At 41.7% G+C, this 21,429-nt stretch overlaps 1 protein-coding gene across 2 annotated transcripts; it reads right to left on the reverse strand.

The window, feature by feature from the left end:
* Nucleotides 1-63: 63 nt before the first annotated feature.
* On the reverse strand, nt 64-19,543 carry UBE2D1 (ubiquitin conjugating enzyme E2 D1). 2 transcript variants are annotated; one of them, XM_086616269.1, is made up of 7 exons: nt 19,496-19,543; nt 9,857-9,920; nt 9,726-9,757; nt 6,930-7,007; nt 6,558-6,663; nt 4,167-4,260; nt 64-1,081 (listed from the first exon to the last, which is right to left on the reverse strand). In XM_086616269.1, exons 1-7 carry the CDS (start codon nt 19,517-19,519, stop codon nt 1,036-1,038), a joined length of 444 nt encoding a protein of 147 aa, XP_086472395.1. In that variant the 5' UTR covers nt 19,520-19,543; the 3' UTR covers nt 64-1,035. The 2 variants fall into 2 exon arrangements, with proteins under 2 accessions (XP_086472395.1, XP_009976608.1); XM_009978306.2 differs by lacking the exons at nt 9,857-9,920; nt 19,496-19,543 and adding an exon at nt 7,435-7,552.
* Between the last annotated feature and the right edge of the window lie 1,886 nt (nt 19,544-21,429).

Below are 21,429 nucleotides of genomic sequence, written 5' to 3' on the forward strand. Positions count from 1 at the left end.
GTGGGCATAGCATGCTAATTAGGCTAAAGCTAGCATAAAAATTAATTGCAACGCAGTTCTAAGTAGTATGTGATGCATGGCTTTATTTTCTCTTTTGCCTACAAGACACATGCAGCACTTAGTATATTGCTTCTCTAATGTTAGAACAAGCACTTTTAGGATATGCAGGATTTTAAAAAAAAAGCCAAGACAAGTAGTAGAAAATGCATTTTATTTATACGGAAAAGGCTACATTTAGATTTGTAAAAGGTCTGTGATAGTGTTATGTTGCCCACATGTCAAAAATCATTTGTGAACAGCAACAAAACGGTTACATATCTTTCTACGTAGCAGTGCAATTAGTTCACATTGCAATAAAATTAAGTCAAGTATGCAACAGAATCAAAACCAAGTGTTTCTCCATAATCAGCGTACAAAGAATTACAGTGCAAAGATTATTCAGGTTTTAAGAAATCTGCAGTCAGTCTTTAGAATATCCTAACGGGTGGGATATTCCCATTATTTTCATTACCAGCAGTTGCATCTTGTCAATACTGTGCACAAGCAAGTAAGTCTAAAATGAAATGACTTACATGGTAAATAAAATATTTAGTCTATACAGTAAAAAAATACAAATCAAAAGTGAACTAACAAAATGAAATTTGAACATACTTATGAAACAGACAACGTACATTAAGGACACACATACAGTATTCATCACATAAAACCAGCTACTTTCTCCAGCAAAAATAATGTGGTTGCTTTACAACTGCATGATGGATCTCGTAGCCTGAAGATGCAGATGTCCAACTCTTAAAAACCATAATAAATGTCTTCTGCAAAGCATACAAAGAGGATAAATATTCTTCTCACAGTCATAAGGTTATTTTTGGAAGTTTGTTCTCCCTTGCTCCAGAAACGGACTTACATAGGTGAAAAAAATTCAAGGGGCATCATGACACACTGAAACAGTAAACTGTGCTCCATTTCCTTCTAATTTTGAAGAAAAACTAGAATTTACAGTACTCTGTGGTATAGGAAAAAGTCTTCACAAGTTTACATTGCATATTTCTGAGTCCATTCTCTGGCATGTCTGTTGTATCTGTACGTGCAGAAAGAAGGCATTACAGTGAAGAGCTGTTAGTGATTTTTGAATTGAAAATCAAAAATCATTTACTGAATACAGACATTATTGAGCTTTTCAACTCTTAGCACTGATTCAAATAAAGTTAAACAGCCTAAAAGTCAAGAAACACATATCCACTCTACGTTCTGTTTCTAAGGTTACCTATCAAAGCTATTTAGACTCAAACTCAAAACCAATCTCAGAGGTTTGTATTAAAATGCACATCATTGTGGCTACTTAATTTGCATTTCACAACTGGTTCCTTTCTTTGTACCGCAACAGGAATTTCTTGTCAATTATTCCTAAATGTGTGTGCTTTTAACAGTCTGACAAAGTTCACACATTTTAATTGCACACAATTCAGTATAATTAACTGGTTTGGGAAAGGGTAGGGATAGAAGGCACAGTGATTTTATTTTATTCTCGATTCTGCACTGCCATCTGCGTTTCAGAACTTGAAAGGAAAACGACCTGAAAATCATTTTTGACTAGATTTTAAGTCTTGGGTCTCTTCCCCCTGGTATGAAGCTGATTAGCAATCCCAAAGGTAAATGTCTTCAGAGATTCAACAACTTCCCCTCTGGTCCTTGCGTTTGTTACATTCCACTCCCAAGACTAGACTCGCTTTCTTCTGGGTCCTCCAGAGAAAACACTAAGTTTTTAAATCCATTTCTTAAGATCAGAATAGCAACTCATGTACTAATTAGTTTTCTTCTTAAGAAAGAAGAAAATTAATGCTATCAATTCAAGTCTTAAGATTTTCACTTATACTAAAATACCCATAGATATTTGTTCAGGGGTAACCAGCCATTTCTTTCATTTCCTAAATCAAAGATGAGATTACAAAAAAGTAATCAGCATAAGAAGATAAAGCTATAGTCGAGACTATATGTTCTCCCATTTTCTCTAGCAACGATTAAATTTCAAGTTTTGGAGATAGAGAAGCATCCCTTGTTCGCTTCCTTCGCAAACAAGAGGCACGATAGCACAAACGGGCAGAAGCTGAGGCACAACATCCTCGCCTTGAACACCACCTGCTCTGCAGTACAAGCTGCAGAGTTCGAGCACTGCAGAAGTGGGTTACATGATTTGACTGTTATTAGACATCCAACTGCCAGAAAAAGGCCATTTTAGTGATTCTTACTCTAGGGAGAGAAATACTAGACCATGGACTTCCATGTAACTTCTACATCACTCCTCCTCTATCCAGTCCTCAAGACAAAAAGCAGTACTCAAATCTTCAGGGACTTGTGACATGTGATGAACCACAGGCCATTAATATGCATTACAAGAAGTCTTCAATGGCTCAGTACTAAAAAACAGGTACCAAACAATTTCTCAGTCAGTTAACCAGAAAGTCAAAAACACTTCTGGATATCACAAACACTCCACAGAATCTGAAGCAGAGAGCCTAACAATTAAAGTAGTTAACAGCAAGGTGACCAAAAAGCAGCTTAAGTACCAAGGATAAAAAGCCTGCCCCCAACTAAATCCATAACCTCTTCCACGGCTTGGAGAAGTCAGACAGACAACAGTGGTTGGGCTGCCTATGAATGTGCTGCATGGATATGACTATTTAATTTATTGTCAAGGCCACCAGAAGATTTGTGGTAGGTTCATTTTAGGGAAAGTTATTCCGTTCTTGGCAAATTAGGACTGGACGTATTTGGAAAACCTTAGAGACTCCTACTCCTTGTTACTATCCTAAATCCATCTTGTGTTTCAGTCTTTTTTAATCCCGCACACCCCTAGAAAATCCACAGGTGCTAAAACCCTGTTACAGAAGCCAGCTCAGGCCATGCTGACAGAGTGTAGGCTACATCCTGGACCGTGCTCAACATAAATACAGCAGCAGAGTTCACCAAAACCTCCCAGTGGTAAGGAAAATAGTATTGCCTCTGTAACCTTTCCTAACACATGAAATTTTCAAAGTTTGTAAGCCCAGGAGAAGCAGGTAGCTGATGTATCAGCAGAAAGCAGCAAAGATGGAAACATCTCACACAGGTAGCGTTTCCTCCATGGAACTCTTTGGAAATGATTCAGTCTAATCTGTGGAATCAAGGGCTTGAGCTTCCTGCCACCCACAACTGCAACAAGCTCTGAAGAAATCAATGCATCACTTTGTTCAGATATCCACAGATGGCACTATTCCAAGTTTGAGAGCTCAAAGGAATCACTCTAGAGAGGTGGTGCTCTGGAAGGAGACACCACTATGCCAAAGCACCAGGCTTGCCTAGTGATCTCCGAATCCTGTTACCTGATATTGTGAGGGTTCAGCCACGCATGTAGTTACAAGACAGTATTTCAAACCCCTCCTTAAAAGTGATGTACAACAAGAAGTCAGCAAGCCTTAAAACTGACATTTGGGAAATCCAGGCAGTTCCACACTGTAAGTAAAAGACCCCAGAATAGATCTTCCAGTCAGTATAGTACTTTTAGAATTCAAGAATAGAATAGAATTAAAACTTCTCATATCAAAACCAGGTTTGGTCCAGAAGCACATAATACTTCAGTTAAGTGCCACCCATGTTACCTTGCCAAGGTCAGAAACTTCCTGCAAATTCTACAGCTGTTCCAGAAAGTGAAAAAAAGTTTCTTTTTCTCTGTAAGATGCTGCAAATTGCAATGTGACAATGGTTCTTAGCACTAAAAAAAAGAATATTAGTCCATCCTACATTTATAAAATGTTGTCAAGCACATATGTTTGTTGTTCATACCTAAGATCTTACTAAAAGGCACAAGTTTTAAAACCAGAGGATCACAGTAGCAACAAGTAGTTTATATTTGGGAAGGATTTTTCATGCAATGAACATAAAACACAACACAAAAGCGTGAAGGTTTTATGCAATTTTAAGTACAAAAAAATTAGTAAGTATCCAACAGCTATGTACGCCCACAGTTTCCTGCTTGCCATTCCACTCATCAGTATTTGCAAGATTTAAAAATCTAATCCTGTAGAAATCTAGGAAAAAGACTATTTTCCAGAGCTAAGATAGAAGGTTGCATAGCAGATAACCGTCTGCGAGTACCACACGCACAAATATGGAGATGTTATACTCACTTTTCCTTGTCTGACTTGTAGATCTGTGCAATATCCGGTACTAAAGGATCATCTGGATTAGGATCACAAAGTAAGGAGCATATGGACAATAAAACTAAATAAAAGAGAGACTAGATTAAACAAGTTAGTTCACTTTGTTTCTATAATCCTTTAATATATTCCAGTACACTGAAGGAGGGTGGTGGGAGAGAGATTGGAAAGAGAACGCATATTAGTATTAAGCTTTTATACACCAGTTCTGCTCAGAAATGTTTAGACAGCATCATTTTTCTAGGTCCTAAGTAAACAACACCTAACACTAGCCTAGAGAACTTGCAACCCATGGACCTGTATCCTTTGCAATGATCTCTCCCATATTTTAACCTATGAACACTGAACAGACTACATCGTTACGTATAAATATTTGATCAAACCAAGCCCTTCTATCTGCAGTTATTTAAGATAACTAATATTGTTAATACTGCACTGCAATGCCATATTCTATTTGTGCCTATCCTTCTCCACTTCTGTGCTGACAGCTATTCTCTCCTTCACATGAGCGTTTCACTTAATTTGATAGAAGTGTGACTTCCATTGTAGGAAAATATTTCATCAGTACTATATGCAGGTACTCACTGATAATTCTGTATTCATTTCCTGATATTGAACCAAGAACGCTTGATTCCTCTAACGTTTTCAGTCCATACTTTTCAGGAAATTTCTATTTTTTATACTCATAACTAATATGAATACAAGAGTACACAGTTAAACAATTCTAAACACAGTGTGAAAGGGAATTCGATGCTACAGTAAGAATCTGCTGTAGAATAGGATTTTTTTTCCTCACTTTGTCTCGTTACAAAAGACCCTGGACTAACATCTATTTCAGCTGTAGCAAGTTCAACCACTTCACGCTGACATATTTAATTTTATTTATGCTAAATACATCAGTAATATTAGAAGATCAGTCAAAATACTTGGTCTCACCAAAGAGAGGTGCTATCAGTATGTTGCAACCCTTTGATTCAGCAAAACAAGAACTATAAAGGAGAAACTTCCATGAGCCACTGAGCTAAGTTCCACTTGATGAAACGTGGAACATCCAAGCACGTTAAAAGCACGTCAGCTCAGAACACAAGACCAATGGACTGCTGCTCTTTATAACTGAAGGAATGCGCAAAAAGTAAAGATACTTACAGAAAAGTGCTGAAAATCTGAAAACTTAAAAGAGTATTCACAGTTGTAAATGCCAACTGTTAAATACGCTCTAAGTGCCAAACCTCATTTGCTAAATACCTTCTAAATAACTAAAAACAAGGTAATTTTTGCTTAGCATAAAACAACCAACCAATTTCTGTGTAAAGCTGATACTTGCTACACAGAAGAGTAATTCATGTCTTCATCAGGAAACAGTATCAGGCTTAGATTTTGGTTATCTTGTGAGACTACAGCATGGTTATGCATGAGCAGAAGCTGCTTTTCCAAGGAGGTATAGTAATGGCACTTGAACAGAGCCATTTCCATTGGACAAAGACTAACAATTTTTTCCTTGCTTGCACACCAAATGCAATGGTACATTTCTAAAAAAAGAGACACCGTTTAGAGAGCTCTCAAGCACATCAGCAAGATGTGATACTGTTTAACCTTTCCAGTCACTTGAGAACTTTCTGTAACATGACTAAGTGTGCCTAAGCATTTTGTAGATGAGTGAGAAAAACCAACCATAGCACCCACATTTTAAGCAGCTTTTGAACTGACACAAAATGCCTACAACAAAAGAACTGCTTAGCTGCAACCTCGGTGTTCCAAAAATCTATAGCATTCAACTTGAGAAAGTCTAACTACAGGACTAGAATATTTTAATAAATCTTTTACTGATGACTTAGAAAGCAGCTACATTTTAACATCGTCATCTTAGAGAGGAATGCACACCAGAACAATTTATCTCATTTTAAATAAAGTATAATTAAGACCTTAGCCCACACAAGGATGCTCAGGCAACCCAAAGAGCCATCAATAAGCAATCAGGTGAGCCCACACACATTAGCATCAGCGTTTCCATTTACATCCAAATTCATTTGATTTGGAAGCTCCGCTCATCAGCTTCTCCTTGGTTCTGCATGTACAGTCAGCTATACCACAGAAGTTGCATTTTAGGCTAATTAGATGTTTATTATCTTACCCAACTTGTTTTAGAACATTTCTTTGCCATGTGCGTAATATTTCCTGTAATGTGACATTCCAAATAAACCGTGCAACATCTTGGATCCTAACAAGAATTCCAATGGAATTTGCCACTTCTGTAACACACAGGACAAATGAGTTCCCACCGCCACCCTTAGACAGTGGACAAAAAAGCACCACGGCAGCGTGTGTGATTTCACAAATACATCAGCAAATCTGTGATCTTACCTTTAGACACAGTCAGAGCTGGTGACCACTGCGATCTCAGGATATCAAGACAAATACTCCCATTACTGTTTATGTTTGGGTGGTATATTTTTGTTGTAAAAGCGATCTGGAATAAAAATATAAATAAAAAACAAGTAATGTGAAATTCTGTTTATTTCATTTGGAAGCCTTAACGTTCTCCCTTCGGTTCCAGTCATAACAGATCTGCCAACACAATTTATTGTACAGTCTTATCTGTTCATCCACTGTGAACGCGTATCCTATCGATGGCCTTTCTGATTTCCACTTCCAAAATTAGGCCTCAAAGAACTAAGACACAGAAACAAAGCTTTGACCAAAAAAATTGCGTAAGTTTTGAGAGAAAGGACTTACCTTTGGTGGTTTGAAAGGATAGTCTGTTGGGAAGTGTACTGTGAGAAAAAATACTCCCCCTTGATACGCACTATCAGGCTGCAGAAAAAAAACGAAACAAAACATATTCAGATATTTCAGTTATTTTGCAGTTTCCCTTCTGAATGCAGGTAACCTCCCAAAGCTATGAGTACCTTAGAAAATCCATGTTTTCCGCAGTACACAGCCCATGATGGGCTGTGCACTGGGAAGGCCCAGAGGGAATGGAGCCCTCCCACTGGCCTGCAGAGCTACAGTAGAGCCAACCATGGCTACTACTGCCACGGCTACCGAGTGCTGCCCTTCTTGGGGCAAGACAGGGAGCGAGCAGCGGTTGACTGGTGGAGCTACAGAACTGCCGATCCATCAGCTCCACCACGCCAAGGGGAATAAAAAAATAAACAGAGCAGGTCTTCCAAATCCTGTCTCCGTGCAACACCACAGCTGCTCTGATCCTCCTCCATCCTTAAGCTACAAATATACTCACCTTCAGAAGTGGTTTCTCTTTGCAGATGCAAAGAGTAGGATTTTCCAACATAATTCACTTGATCATGATGACATCAGGGAGTTTTAAAACACACAACATCTTTGTGACCTGTACAAATCTGTGAACATGCATTTTGTTAGAGAACATGTGCACAGGTTTACGTCCAGGTTGCACACAGTCAATAGATAAAAATAACTTTGTTGCAGTCATCTGTTGTGGAAATCTTTCATTTTTATTAACTGGAAAAGCAAGGGGAAAAGCCTCAATGCTAAATGACAGGGAGCAGTGCTGCCATTTCTGATTAAGGGAAGGAAAAGAAAACCCCTCTCATTATTTGGTAAGTTGAAAGCAGCAACATAGAAATCCAATCTCAGCAAAGCTGCAGAAGACCAAGTTTTTGGGTTTTCTTACGGAAGCAAGGGCAGACTGGTTTTTAAATGAAATGTCTACCTTGGAAATGAGCAAAAAATCACAGTTTTAGAGATGACTATAAGAGGTAAAGTCACAAATGGTCCACTGAGACATGTCATCTTTCACACTCAAAATGCAGATAGTGTTGCAATGTAAGGCAGTTTATATATAGTATTGCTAAGAAGTCAGCATTAGGCAACATCAGAAGAGACTGTACTTCCAATTACATTCGAAAGGACTGCTTGCATGCAGACTAAATGGATTCGTCAAAGTCAAAATAAGCTGAAGATGAGACAAGTTCAGCGTCAGAGAGAAAGCACAGTGAAGTCACACTATGTTTTATGAGTAAGGTATACAGAACAAATTGACCAGGCCCACAGACAGGAGGAGAGGTTACATAGGAAGTGAATTCCAAAGGTCAGCTTTAGTCTTGTGCTTCCCTCAGGCCACCAGGAGACAGACAGGATACGCATCCCTATTTCCTTATGTTATCAAGATAAAGATACGCTGTCAGTATTCTTTTCTTGTATCTCAGCAGATATGGCTGAGAAAAGTTGGCAAGAGACACTCATTCTTATCCTTCACTAAAGAAATCTGAAGAATCCCAAGCAAAGAAAAGAATGTTTTCCACTACAGAATATGAAAAGTGAATTGCAAGCTGGAAAGAAAAAAATGGAATTTAAGTGAAGATTTATGTGCTAGCATTTCCCTTACTCAGGTCATCATTCAAGACAGAGATGTTATTGGTGGCAAATAGCATGTAAGCTTTTGTTAACTCTTAACTTCTTTGCTGTTTTGCCATTCACCTTTAAGCAATGCAGAAGGGCAAGAGTCAGAATGACTTTGTATGTGAAAAGAGCACAGTTAAAGGAAAATGGCAAAAAGCATTAGCATCCTGCCGAAAAACCCAGTTGCTGTTGGACCACTGACAAGTTGGGCAACGGACTCCAGCATACCACTGGCAGATCAGTAACTGATCTTCTGCTCTTTCACAGCAGCTGTGCTGAAAATGCAGAAATAGCCTCAAAGCAGTCCCAGTTCCACTCTTCTCTACCTTCTGATGCTGCATCTTAATGGATGAAGTATTGTCTCAAAATCTCAACCCCCACAGCGATTCAGCTCACATCTGAACCAGACACTCTTCTTTCCAAATTAGTAAATCCAAATGGAAAACACTACAAACTCCTTACCATGATATTAATAAACATCCCTTCCCTCAGGTCATGCTGTTCTTTCTTCTTTTTGCCGAAACTCTTTTCAGTTTTCTTTTAAAACTCTTTGCCCTTAAGCATTATTGTCCTTTCTTCTGCCATTTCCCTGACAAGAGTCATAAATGGGATCTTTACAGATGTCCCTCAACGCAAGGAAAGCAGGCCTTTCTCACACAGATACCAAAAGGACCTGCAATTGCTGGTCTACAGTTCTCAAAAGCCATCTGTGTTTGCCAGCACCACGTCACAGCCATCAAATAAGCTCTAAAAGCCCTAGAACCACCCTGTGCAACGCCACTCTTGTTTACAGTTACCGACTTCGACACTAGATTACACCCACTCTGCCTCCTTTCAGATGGATGAGTCTTCCAGAACTGAAATGATCATCTTGGAAAAGCAAGCTCTTCGCTTTGCAGCCCACATCACCAATTCAAACATGGCAGCTGACTGATTAAGCACCCCTACCTTCACAAAGAAGATGGATTTTTGAACAGTGACAGAAAGAAGTCAGTACCAGACTACAAAGAACGACAATACCACCCTAAATCTTTAATCTCCACACAGCACAGCTGAATTCGACAGCCATGTTTACAGAAATCCAAATGAATCCTTCCGTAACAAAAAGGGAAACAAGGTCTACTTTCTACAGGCCATGAACTATATACTTACAGGTCCCATAATTGTTGCTTGCCAATGAAACACTGCAAGTCAGAAAAAAAACACAACGATTAGAGAGTTTCTGAGCTTTTTCTTAATGGAAAAAAAGGTCAACTGGGACAATGTACTTAGGAAGAGCTTACAGTCATCTCCAACGGGTCCGGCAGAACAGTGGGCCGGTGGGTCTCGCTGTAGATCACTTAGTTCCTGTAAGAAGCACACAAATATTTGAAAGACATCTATATGAAAATACTCACCACACAGCAGCACCACTTCAGAAGCGAGAACGCAAACAGATTTTATTAAATAGACCCGTAGTGTTTTTAAAGAAATCAACACTTAAATGCCCTTTGATACGGAAACGGGTTTTTTGCAGATCGGTTTGCAGCTAAAGACAACATTGTGCTATAAATTAATATCTGAAAGTATTTAAGTTATACCCAAGTTCATAATAAGCTGGATATACTGAAGCAGTGAAAAAAAATGAAGAAAATGCAGGGTTTATCAACTTCTCCGTAAACTGAGTGTTCCTTTAGCTTTTGATTTTACAAAAGCTTCTTGTACTGGCCTAATCTATGTACACTAGCTGAGTTAAACAAGCTCATAAAATGCTTGCAGTCTGCCCAGAGGTGATATATGAACATAACAAAAGTTCCTGAACTAGAACATAAAGGAAAAATATTAGCTCTATGCCTTATTTAACATACCTTGATTTTATTCCTTACATGTTTGTTTGGGTTTGGTTCTGGGTTTTGTTTGTTTGCTTTTTTTTTCCAAAATCAATACTAAAAAAATCCCCAAGAAAGCTGAAATTCAAGAGAAGTGTTCAGAGAAGCTTTTGCAGGTCAACTGATTGATTTCTTTTACCAAAGTTCACACGGCCCCTGATAACTTTCAATTATTACTTAATTGCACAAAAATAGCTCAGCTTTTCATCTGATTTATCATCACCGTATCAAAGCAAAACAAGCCAGGCATTAATGTTGGTTCATTTTCTTTGTTTAATTCAGCATATTACTTTCAATGTCTGAGGTTTTACTGCACTAAGAACAAACAACTTTTTCCAGTTCTGAGCTGATAGAAACATGCTGCTGTAAATTTAACGATTATGTGTAAATACTTCCATGGAAATAAGCTAAAAGATGTGTGCTGTTAGTGAGCCACTCAGCTAATCACCCAAAACATACATGTTTAAGTCAACAATAGGCATAAGCAGGTCTGCAAATATCTCCTTAATTTTAGCTAAAGGAGTGTGGGGTGCCAGGTGCCCACCAAAACGACTCTGTCACTCCCCTCCTCAGCTGGACAGGAGAGAGAAAATATAACAAAAGGCTCATGGTTTGACATAAGGACAGGGAGAGATCACTCACCAGTTACCATCAGAGACAAAACAGACTCGACTTGGGGAAATTAATTTATTACCAATCAAACCAAAGAAGGATAATGAGAAATAAACCCAAATCTTAAAAACACTTTCCTCTCACACCTCCCTTCTTCACAGGATTAACTTTACTCCTGAATTCTGTATCTCCTTCCCACAGCAGCGCAGGGGGACGGGGAACGGGGGCTGTAGGCAGTTCATCACACGTTGTCTCTGCTGCTCCTTCCTCCTCACTCTATTCTCTTGTTCCACTGTGGGGTCTCTCCCACAGGAGACAGACTTCTCCAACATAAGTCCTTCCCACGGGCTGTAGTCCTTCATGAACTGCTCCAGCGTGGGTCCATCCCATGGGGTGCAGTCCTTCAGGAACAGACTGCTCCAGTCTGGGTTCCCCACAAGTCCTGCCAGCAAACCTGCTCCAGTGTGGGCTCCTTTCTCCATAGGGCCACAAGTCCTACCAGGAGCCTGCTCCAGCACGGGCTTCCCATGAGGTCCCAGCCTCCTTCTGGCATCCACCCGCTCTGGTGTGGTGTCCTCCACAGGCTGCAGGTGGACCTCTGCTCCACTGTGGACCTCCATGGGGTGCAGGAGGACAGCCCCTCACCATGGTCTTCACCACAGGCTGCAAGGCAATCACTACTCCAGCACCTGGAGCATCTTCTCCCCCTCCTTCTTCACTGACCTCAGTGTCTGCAGAGATGTTTCTCTCACACATTCTCACTCCTCTCTCTGGCTGCAGTTTCTGTTGCACATTAACTTTTTCCTCCCCTTAAATACGTTATCCCAGAGCCACTACCACCATCACTGATGGGCTCAGCCTTGGCCCGCAGCATGTCCATCTGGGAGCCCGCTGGCATTGGCTCTATCGAACATGGGGAAACAGTCTAGCAGCAGAAAGCAGCCCTGTAGCCTCCCTGCTACTAAAACCTTGCCTCACAAACCCAATACAAGGAGTAACCAGCAGAAATATTTCTATGCAAAAATCATTATTCAAGACAACTACTTTCAAAATTAAGATTAAAATTGGAATGAAGTTTAACTCAAGTGTAGAGTTCGTGTACGTAGTGTGATCAGACCATACGTACGATTTGAAGGGTTATAACTCTGCACTTCTCAACTGCTGTGATATATTTACCCATTTATGACATCTAGTAAACATTTCAACTCACACACTACTCTCTTTGAGGGACCAAATTTACCTTGTGCCTGGCACCTAAATTCAGGCACACTTCTTACAGGTCCACTCTTGGCCTTGATTTCAAAGAAAGGCACTGCAACATATCTGCAGCCAGTTAATAGAGTAGTAATGTTACTACTTGTTCTGAAGTCACTCCTCACAATCTTTGTGATGTGAAACAAAAGAGACAGTTCTTTGATAGACTGAAACAGCTCAGGTTGTCAACCAGCCTTAGTTGTCTGCCCTTACCTTTATTCTGTTGGTGAAATTTTATGCTGGTTCAGAAACAGCGCTCGGGGCTAGACTTTGACTAATAAGGCAACAGCAAAGCCCTTTAGAAGTGCGGTTCCCTTTTTAATCGGAGGATTCAAGTTTCAACTAAGGGAGCGATACAGAGAACCACTAATCTTCCCAAAGCCAAGTCCTTGCCAGGACTTGAAGGGAGTCAACAAGTCTCAAGTTTCCAGGAGTCACAGAGTTGTAACAAGCATTACCAGCAGCAGAGCAGTTACAGCCACTGTCTACTCTAATTTGCAACTCAAGATCTAACCCAACAAGAGAAGATTAAGTCTTGTACACACACCAAAAAAAAAAAAAGCCAGCTACACAAGCCTGTTAGCCAAAACAGAGAACTCAAAGCCTAAAAATCATGCGGTTTATAGCAGCCATGGCTGACTACTAAATTACAGACAATGACAGGAAAAATATATGGCTTAAACTCCTTAGGAAGTCTCTAAAAACATATGCAAACATTTCCTTACACACACTCGAACTGCTAGGCAAGCACTGAATTTTGGAGTCGCAAGCCCGTAACAGCACTCGCTTGCCAGATGCTTTCCTCAAGATCTCCACATACCCCAAAGCCCCACAAACTGGTTTTCATTCACACGTACACATACACTTCGGAATTGGTAGGAACTGGGGAAGGCTCCTCAAGTACACACCTGGAAGTTTGTACAAGCTAAAGGCACTGAAATTTGTCCTCGATAAATGGACATTTCCCTAACAGAAACGAAAAGGCTCTCTTCAACTGACTTCACTAAACGAGAACAATGCGCATGGACGCACTCAGAGAGCTTCTGCAAGTAGGAAACAAAGCCAGACAAAACCTCAAAATCCTAATAGAGCAAATTGAAGCCATATTTTCCAATAATAAGAAATAATGTACTGAAGCTAATGTGGTTTAAAAACACAAGTAGTAACATGATCAAACTTTGCAAATTGAGTCTGACAGTGTTAACAGTTTGAGCCTTTACATGCAGAAGCTCAGATCAAGCTGTGATGAAAACAAAGAACTATTCAGCTTTATACTGTTAATTACGCTGTTTAAGCTCCATATTCAAAGCAAATTTATCTAGAGAGCTGTAAATTTAGGCTTCAAGCTTTCCTACATCTTTTGAAATGGTGTAAGGAGACAGTCACAATGAGTCAGACTGACTTGCCAGTGTCCAGAGCCAAACACTGCAGAGCAGTTGTGATGATTTTCTAGAGTAAGTGGATTTAGAAGAACTGCTTCATGACTTTACATAGTCACAAAAGAAAGAGAAGTTCAACACAAGAATTCTCTACATAAATCAGTAAAGATGCTCCTCACAAGAAGCCCAACACCTTGCTGTGTCAAGAGACAAGGCTGAAGTTACGAAGCACAACGTGCTGCTGAAACCTCACCACGAAGCACAAGAGAAGAGCACGTCAGGCATTACACAGCCAATACTACTGATTTCCCTGTAATTTTAAGTTCATTGGTTCCAGCAGCTTTGCCCATGTTTTATGGATTATCACCACGCTGCTGCGTGATGCAGGTCGGGTTACCTCAAGGCCTTGCCTACGCCGGTATTTTTAGTTGCTGGTGTAGCAAATGCTGATGCAAGGCTTTGATGCACACAGGCAAACAAACAGCATCTATAACTCCGAGCAGAGCAGATTCAGTTTCAAAGGAGAAAGTCAACACTACAAATGACAACGTACACCAGCGCAATGTCTTTTACAAGAACAGACAAAACCCAAGTTTTGTCTGAGAGAGATGCAAACCAAAGCATCAGTTATCTCAAACGCTGGCGAATGTAACAGCATAAAACATCCATCAGGAGCTCCAGCACACGCCACGCTATCCCAATACAGCCAGGAGAAACTTGTGCAGAGAAAACAGCTAAGCTGAGGACAGTGGTAGGAATAAATCTTGTAGTCCTCTCAAACATAGAAAATATTAGAGAGTAGAACAGAATACTGTTAATCCTACACCTCTAACGGGTTGCAATGAATGGGAGCATCAGTAAACTGTTTCTCCTGTTTGTAACTACAGAACAGCAGCAAGGCACAAAAGGAAGCAGGATCTGTGGCCAGGTGTAGCTAATAAAGGAATATTAGTGTAACACTACAAATGCTAAACAACAATTACCAAGATAGACTCAGCAAAACCTCCAAATTATCACTTTTCTTTGCACCACATGCACTGCAGAATTGCCTCATGCTGCCCCCAGTGCTAAAAATTTAAAATCAGGTTTAACAGATGTAAAACGCTAAGGTAGGCTATAAATGCTGGAAATATTTCTGAATGTGCAGACTAGTACTCATTGTGAAAGTGTAATACAGGATGTATTTCATAAATAAAGCTGGTGAAGACCAGAAGGCCTGTTTAACACTTACACGCTTCATTAGCAGTCTCCTAAAAAGCTACTAGAACAAGATTGTAAAGGATAGTGCCATAACAAGGAGCTAAATATTCTCAGCATAGTACTCATGGACACTCAATGGCTATGAGCAGGAACAAAAAAAAGCACTAAAAATGTGTCCTTTTTTCAGTTAAAAAAAAAAAGTCAGAAAAAAAGACTGCAGACTATAAGAAGACCAAAATAAACTGCAGGCAATATTACTAAAAGCTATTTTAATTCTCTAAGCGACACAAAACCACAACCAGAGTCCTTTTCCACAATATTATTTAAAATATAGAGGTTTATATTTGCCAGCAATGTTCTTAGTTTCTTGCACAAAATGCACTGTAGACCACAGACTCACTTCCTACCAACTCCATGCATACAGTGCTGCAATTATATTAATGCTGTTTGGAACCATCTGTCAAAAAACCCCAGTGATTACAGTTAGATTATTTAAAAGATTCACTGTTCTTCATGAATTTGGTAAATGCAAAGCAAATATTTATCATAACATTTCTCGACATAAACGTAAGCAATAAAGTATATATTCTATTTTTATACCTTTTTTTAATGCAAAAAAAATTGCTGTGATATCACAGCTGATGTTTTGAAAGCAAATTAAATCATTTTATATAACAAATTAAATCATTTTATGTAACAAATCTAAAAAAGAGGTTTCCTCAGTATGTTTGCTACCATCCAAAGACAGCATGTGACTCCACAGTTTAAAGTCAAAATCTAAACCACAAATATTGACATTTTATTTACTTGAGTCATTTTACAGTAACAAGTCATTTTTGACATGAATATTCAAGTCCGTATGTCCTGCTAGTCTACACGTATATGAAACCCATAAAGAAACAAACAGACATGTCCTGCTAGTCTACACGTATATGAAACCCATAAAGAAACAAACAGACATATAGTTCACTGACGTATCTAAACATTTGAATGCTTCTATTCTTTCTGGGTTGTAGGAGAAAAACAATCAAGCACTATGCACCAACAAGATAAAAAACAACAGATATTTTTCAACCAGTCTTCAAATGTGTCTCTTCTAACTGGTTTCAGAATCTCTTCTAAAACCTCTTCCAAGTCCTGTTTTTTTAATGCTATAACAAAAGTAAATACGGTTTTTGTAAGTATTTCAAAACAATCTGAGCCATTGACAAGCACAACACCAACCTCCACAACACCAGAGAAGCACCCAGAAGTACAGGATTTATGATGAAAAAAACACTTTTCCTCGATTGTAAGACTGAACTGACAGGACAGCAAACTCACAATTAGATATATAAACGAAGAATTCAGAACTGGAATCTCAGAAAAATGGGTTTGATGGGCAGAACTGACCTATGCACTAACTTGCAGAACCTGACAACCTGAGTTATTTTCTACCTTGCATAAAAGCCATGGTGCCTCAGTTTCCAAAGGCAGTAATGATAAAGGCTTCTTTGCAGAACACCCCTTCCCAACTAAAGCCTCCACTATTTATTTTGTTCTCCTAATTTGCAACATCTGGAATTCACAATGCCCACAAAAACCATATGTTACTCTTTCATTGGCGCATCACGGAGGACGAAGAATCAACTGCTGCCCCAAGGAACATCTATTCTCCATCACACACAGAGCACAGCCAACAGTTTTTGACAGCGTAGAAGTAGCTTACCCTTTGTGTGCAACAGCAGAGCTAAGCACTGACAAGGTAAACTAACGCAGGCTCCTCAGCCTAAGGTGCTTAAAAACCTCCCATCCTTCTGAAATTCTCTGAGGAGCTCCCAGACGAACTTGTCATGGAGGTGGCACTGACGGCTGTGCTCGGGCTTCGTGTCCTCACTGCTCTTCCACCCACAGCACCAAGCTGAACAGACTTTCACGGGCAGTGATCAGCTTCTTCATTGGTTATTCGGTTGCTTACTCTTTCAGAAAGCTCCCAAGTGCAACACGTCTTTCCATTACTAGTGTATAGTCTTGAAGACCGCACGCTGTCCTCCTTTGAGGAGTCCCTCAAGGCTGAGCCACAAAAGATGGAATGCAACGACACAAATCACAATGGCAATACTACTTAGAAACTGGGAGTCCCAACCAGTACGAAACAAAATATACTTCCTAACATTTCCAAGTATTGTGGCTTTGCTTCCTCTGTAGGCGCTATCATCCTGAATTATCAAAATTATCATGGACAGACACTCAAGCTTGCCACCAAAATCCCTTAGCTGTGTTAAAGCACAATTCTGAACCGCCCTAAAACCACTGAAGCTTAACTTCAGACAGTATGTCTAGACTGACAAGCTCCCAAGTAATACCATTGTGTTTTCTGACAGTGCTTTGTTCTCCGAAGAGTTCCTCCAGGCACTTTGTCAAACTATGAAATCCTTACAGCATTTTCTCTACTCCAGATCTTAGCCCTTCCTACCCTGGAGTTACAATAGTGCTATCGACCTTTATAGCCAGTCTGAAACATCAGGAAGTTAGATGGGATAAACACACCATCATACAAAAACATTTCATCCAGCATTAAACTTCCAGTTTTGTAATTTTCAGGAAAGCTCTACATGTTACAGTGACATCAAGATAGTTTGTCTTTCTGAACTTCTCTCCTTCATTTTAACTTTCCATTTGAAACAATCCAATTTCTTTGCCACTTTCCTCTTCTACTGCTCCAGAAGCAGGCTACTGGCCAAATCCCTCTAGTAGTAATTTTTTTCTTACCCTGGAAAGGCAGCAGATAGTGACAAGGGTAGGTAATAGGAGAAAAACAAAAAAAGAAAAAAGAAAACCAGCAGAAGTTGTTTTAGCAGCAAACTAGCCACAAGAGGTAACCAGTTCTGAATTTAATCTCAACTCTTCTGGTAGGTTATTTGCTGATATCTCTTCATATGTCAGATAGATTGTGTAATCAGGAAGTCTTACACTACCTTGAAGTCAGCATCCTGGTAAGCATTTCTCAAGTTTTAAAGAATAGAAACAGAGTCTATGAAGGCTAACAGGATGAAAGATGCTCCTTCATAATTAGTCTACCCATCATTTCACATCTACCAAACACAAAGTTTTGAAACGCCACCCTAAAAAAAGTTGTGGGTTTTCAGTATGTATGGAAATCTCTAAAGCAGAAAGGAAAGTTACACAGGGACTGTGACAAGAGAATAGTACAGAGAACAATCCTATTCTAGCAGGACCTCATTCGGAAGGCCACAAACTACCACTCCATCTCAAAAACACCAGAAGACTACCAGACTTTCCACTTTCTCTTTGTCTGTTCACCTTAGCAGCATGAAACTAAACAAGCGGAAAGAAAAAATATTCAGAACAAACTTTTTCTTAGAAATGCAAGGGTAGGGAGATACTCAAAAAAAAAAGGGTGGGAAATTAAAAAGCCAAGAAAAGGTAAAGCATTTCCATAACATGCAGAAGCATGACAGGACTTACTACGAGAGAAAAATCACTCAAGTAATTTATCAATATTTGATACAACATTCAAATGTAACATTCATAAATATGTGATATGGAGTAACAAAAATCTCCCCTAATTACCTGTAAAGGCATAATAATAAATGGAGCATGAGACCTGACTACCAAAGTCTGGTAGCAATCCGTACAAGTATCTCCATATCTATTGCAGAGTATCCCAAATCTGCTTGCTGCAAGGTTAACTGGTCACTATAGAATTCTATTTCTGTAACGCCAACACTTTCCAGAAGCAAAAGGGAGTCCAGAAGGAGAAATTACAACACAGTGACTAAACTGGGATAGCACAAACTAAACACGGCACGTCAACAGCAACAAAACACCACGTATTCCATAACACTGCCAACGCACTAACACGAACTCAACTTTCATGTGTATTATCCATGACGCTTTTTTATTTCTTGCCCGTACAGCGACCAGTTAGGGCTCGTCGAACAAAAGGAATCTAAAACTTAAAACCTGGCTGTTTACAAACATTATCCAAAAGCTCTGGAACTGGGATACATCCGAAGGTCATGTGAAGCGCTGGGGCTGACAGCACTTCCTAATGTGGACAAAAACTTCCGCACGGAGCCAACCCAGCAGCGTTCTGGCCGCAGCTCCCGTCCTTACACCGCTCCCAAAGACACCCCCGTTAACGCGGCGCCGCCTTGCACCCGCTGCTCCGCCACCGGGCGGCCGCACCCTCGGGATAATCCCGGGTGGTTCATTAACGGCGGTTTGAGACGCCGACCGCGGGCAGGGGGCCCTCGAGAAGGGGAAGGGTCCCGAAGCCGCAAGGACGGACAAGAGCCGCGCCGCCGCCGCCCCAGCACGGTCGCGCCCCGCACCGGGCCCCTCCACCCCGCGAGGCGACCCCTCGGAGCCGGCTCCGGCAGCCGCGGGAGGGCAGCGGGGGTACGACCCGCGGACGGAGGGTGGAAGCACGGGCCGCAGGCGGAGACAACGCGTGGAGCGGCTGCCGCTGAGCCGCGGCCCGGCCCGCCGCGCCGCCACCCCCGGGCGGCAGCGGGACAGCGGCGGCCGGTTGCCCCGGCGGGAGGGGGCGCGGGGCCCTTCCCGCCCCTTCCCTCCCTCCCTCCCGCGGCTCGGCCCCACTCACTTTCTGTATCCGCTTCAGCGCCATGGGAGCGCGGGGCGGGCGGCGGGAGCGCGGCCGGTGGGGAGCGGGCGGGTCACGGCATCCGCGCGCGCGCCTCGGCGGCGGAAAAAAGGGGGCGGAGGGCGGGGCGGGGCGCGCGCCCGCCGGGCCCTTTGTGCCCGCCCGCGCATGCGCAGCCCCGCGCGGCCGCTGCGGGTGTTTTTTTCGGTGTTTTCGGTGAGCGGGCTTTGGTGCGATCGTGTCGATCGTGTCCTCCTCCCCTGGGAATGCCGGGGGTGACTGGGAAACCAAGGCACCGTCGGGCTGTCCGTCACGACGCAGCAAAAGGTGCCGGAAGGTCGTGTCCTTGGCCGGCGCGGCTGAGAGGCGAAGAGGAGGAAAATGGATCGCGTGGAGCTTCGGGGTTACGGCACCCGCACCTGCGTGGTGGGAAAAGCCAGGCGTCACATCCACGATTCTGTAGGAAAGGCGCAGGAGAGGTGCGCCGGTTGAAAAAGGTGTTGAAGTAGGTCCCAGGCTAGCAGGTCCTTAATCAGGTAGAGGACTCTGCTAATACTTTTGTTAGGACTAGTCATTCTCCCGTCAGTACCTGAGTTGGTGAGGTTTAAGGGCAGCTGTCACTCAAAGGTATCAGTTTTTAGTTCATCACAACTACACAGGAGAGGGCTCATACAACGATATGTTCTGTGAGAAGTAAGGAAATGGTTAAAAAACTTTTGCTTTCGCCTAGAGTTAATTAAGACTGCTTAACAAAGACACTTGCAGTTAAAAAAAAATAAAATTATACCTAATCCCCAGAGCGGTGGAAAGTAGACAGTAAATCTTTGAGAGCAGTAAACTCCCTACCCAAGACAAGAAACTGACGGACTGAAACCAGCTGGAGCTGGAGGAGGTGAGAAGGTCATACTGATGAAGACTCCTGACTTCATCCACACCGACCCCCAGGATGACCACCAGGACCAACTGTGCATGATCGGTGGGAGCAGGGGGTAAGGCGGATCTATGTAAATACTAATTGTAATATCTCCTCCCTTGTCCCCGAAATCATAATGAATATGTAAAAACATTTGAGTACGTAACGGATTATAGTATAAATCACCCACTGATGATTGTGTCGGCGCACCTCTGGCTACAGTCACGCACCCAGCGCTGTGATCTTTGCTCCACTGACTTTGTCCCCGAATAAACCACTAAAAATTATTAACATGGGCTTGTTTCTCACAGTTCTATCCCTGGAGGTGTTAAAGGCCAGGTTGGATGAGGATTTGGGCAACCTGGTGTAGCGGAGGATTTCCCTGCCCATGGCAGGGGGGTTGGAACTACCTGATCTTTGAGGTCCCTTCCAACCCAAACCATTCTATGATTCTATGGTTGCGGAGTCGCAGTAACTCAAGGCACTCAATAGCATTACTAGGAGAGGCCAACTCAAGGTGCAGGAGAACTGGAAGAACCATCAATCTAACACCAAGGTTAACTTGTGACCCCGTGGAACAAAGAACTGTTTGCTCAGAAGGATGCGGACAACAGTGGGAGACAAAAACTCAGTAAGGGAACAGCAGGTGACTCAAACGCTCACAAACTGTTTGAGCTTGGCCCCGGAAAAGCTGCCACTGTGGCAGAGGAGCAGCCCGCAGTGACCAGCGGACATAAAAGGGGAAGGCAAGTGCCAGTGGGTGGCACTTCTGAACGAGTGCTCCTACCAACCAGAGATCCCTCTTGGCTGGGCCAACGCTGGAATCCGTACTGGTGATCTGTCTCTTCCTCCTTTCTCTTCCTTTTTTATTCCTTTTTTCTCTAGTAAGTAACGCAAGGTACAAAACCCCACACGCGTGGCGAGCAGTAAGTATTTCTCCTATCCAATTATTTACCAGCGAGCCCAAGCATGGAATAAAGGTTTTTGTTTACTCGTGGACTTTGAGCATTCTCCCACCTTA

The sequence above is a fragment of the Tauraco erythrolophus genome, chromosome 9 (genome assembly GCF_009769465.1).
Source record: "Tauraco erythrolophus isolate bTauEry1 chromosome 9, bTauEry1.pri, whole genome shotgun sequence".
NCBI lineage: Eukaryota > Metazoa > Chordata > Aves > Musophagiformes > Musophagidae > Tauraco > Tauraco erythrolophus.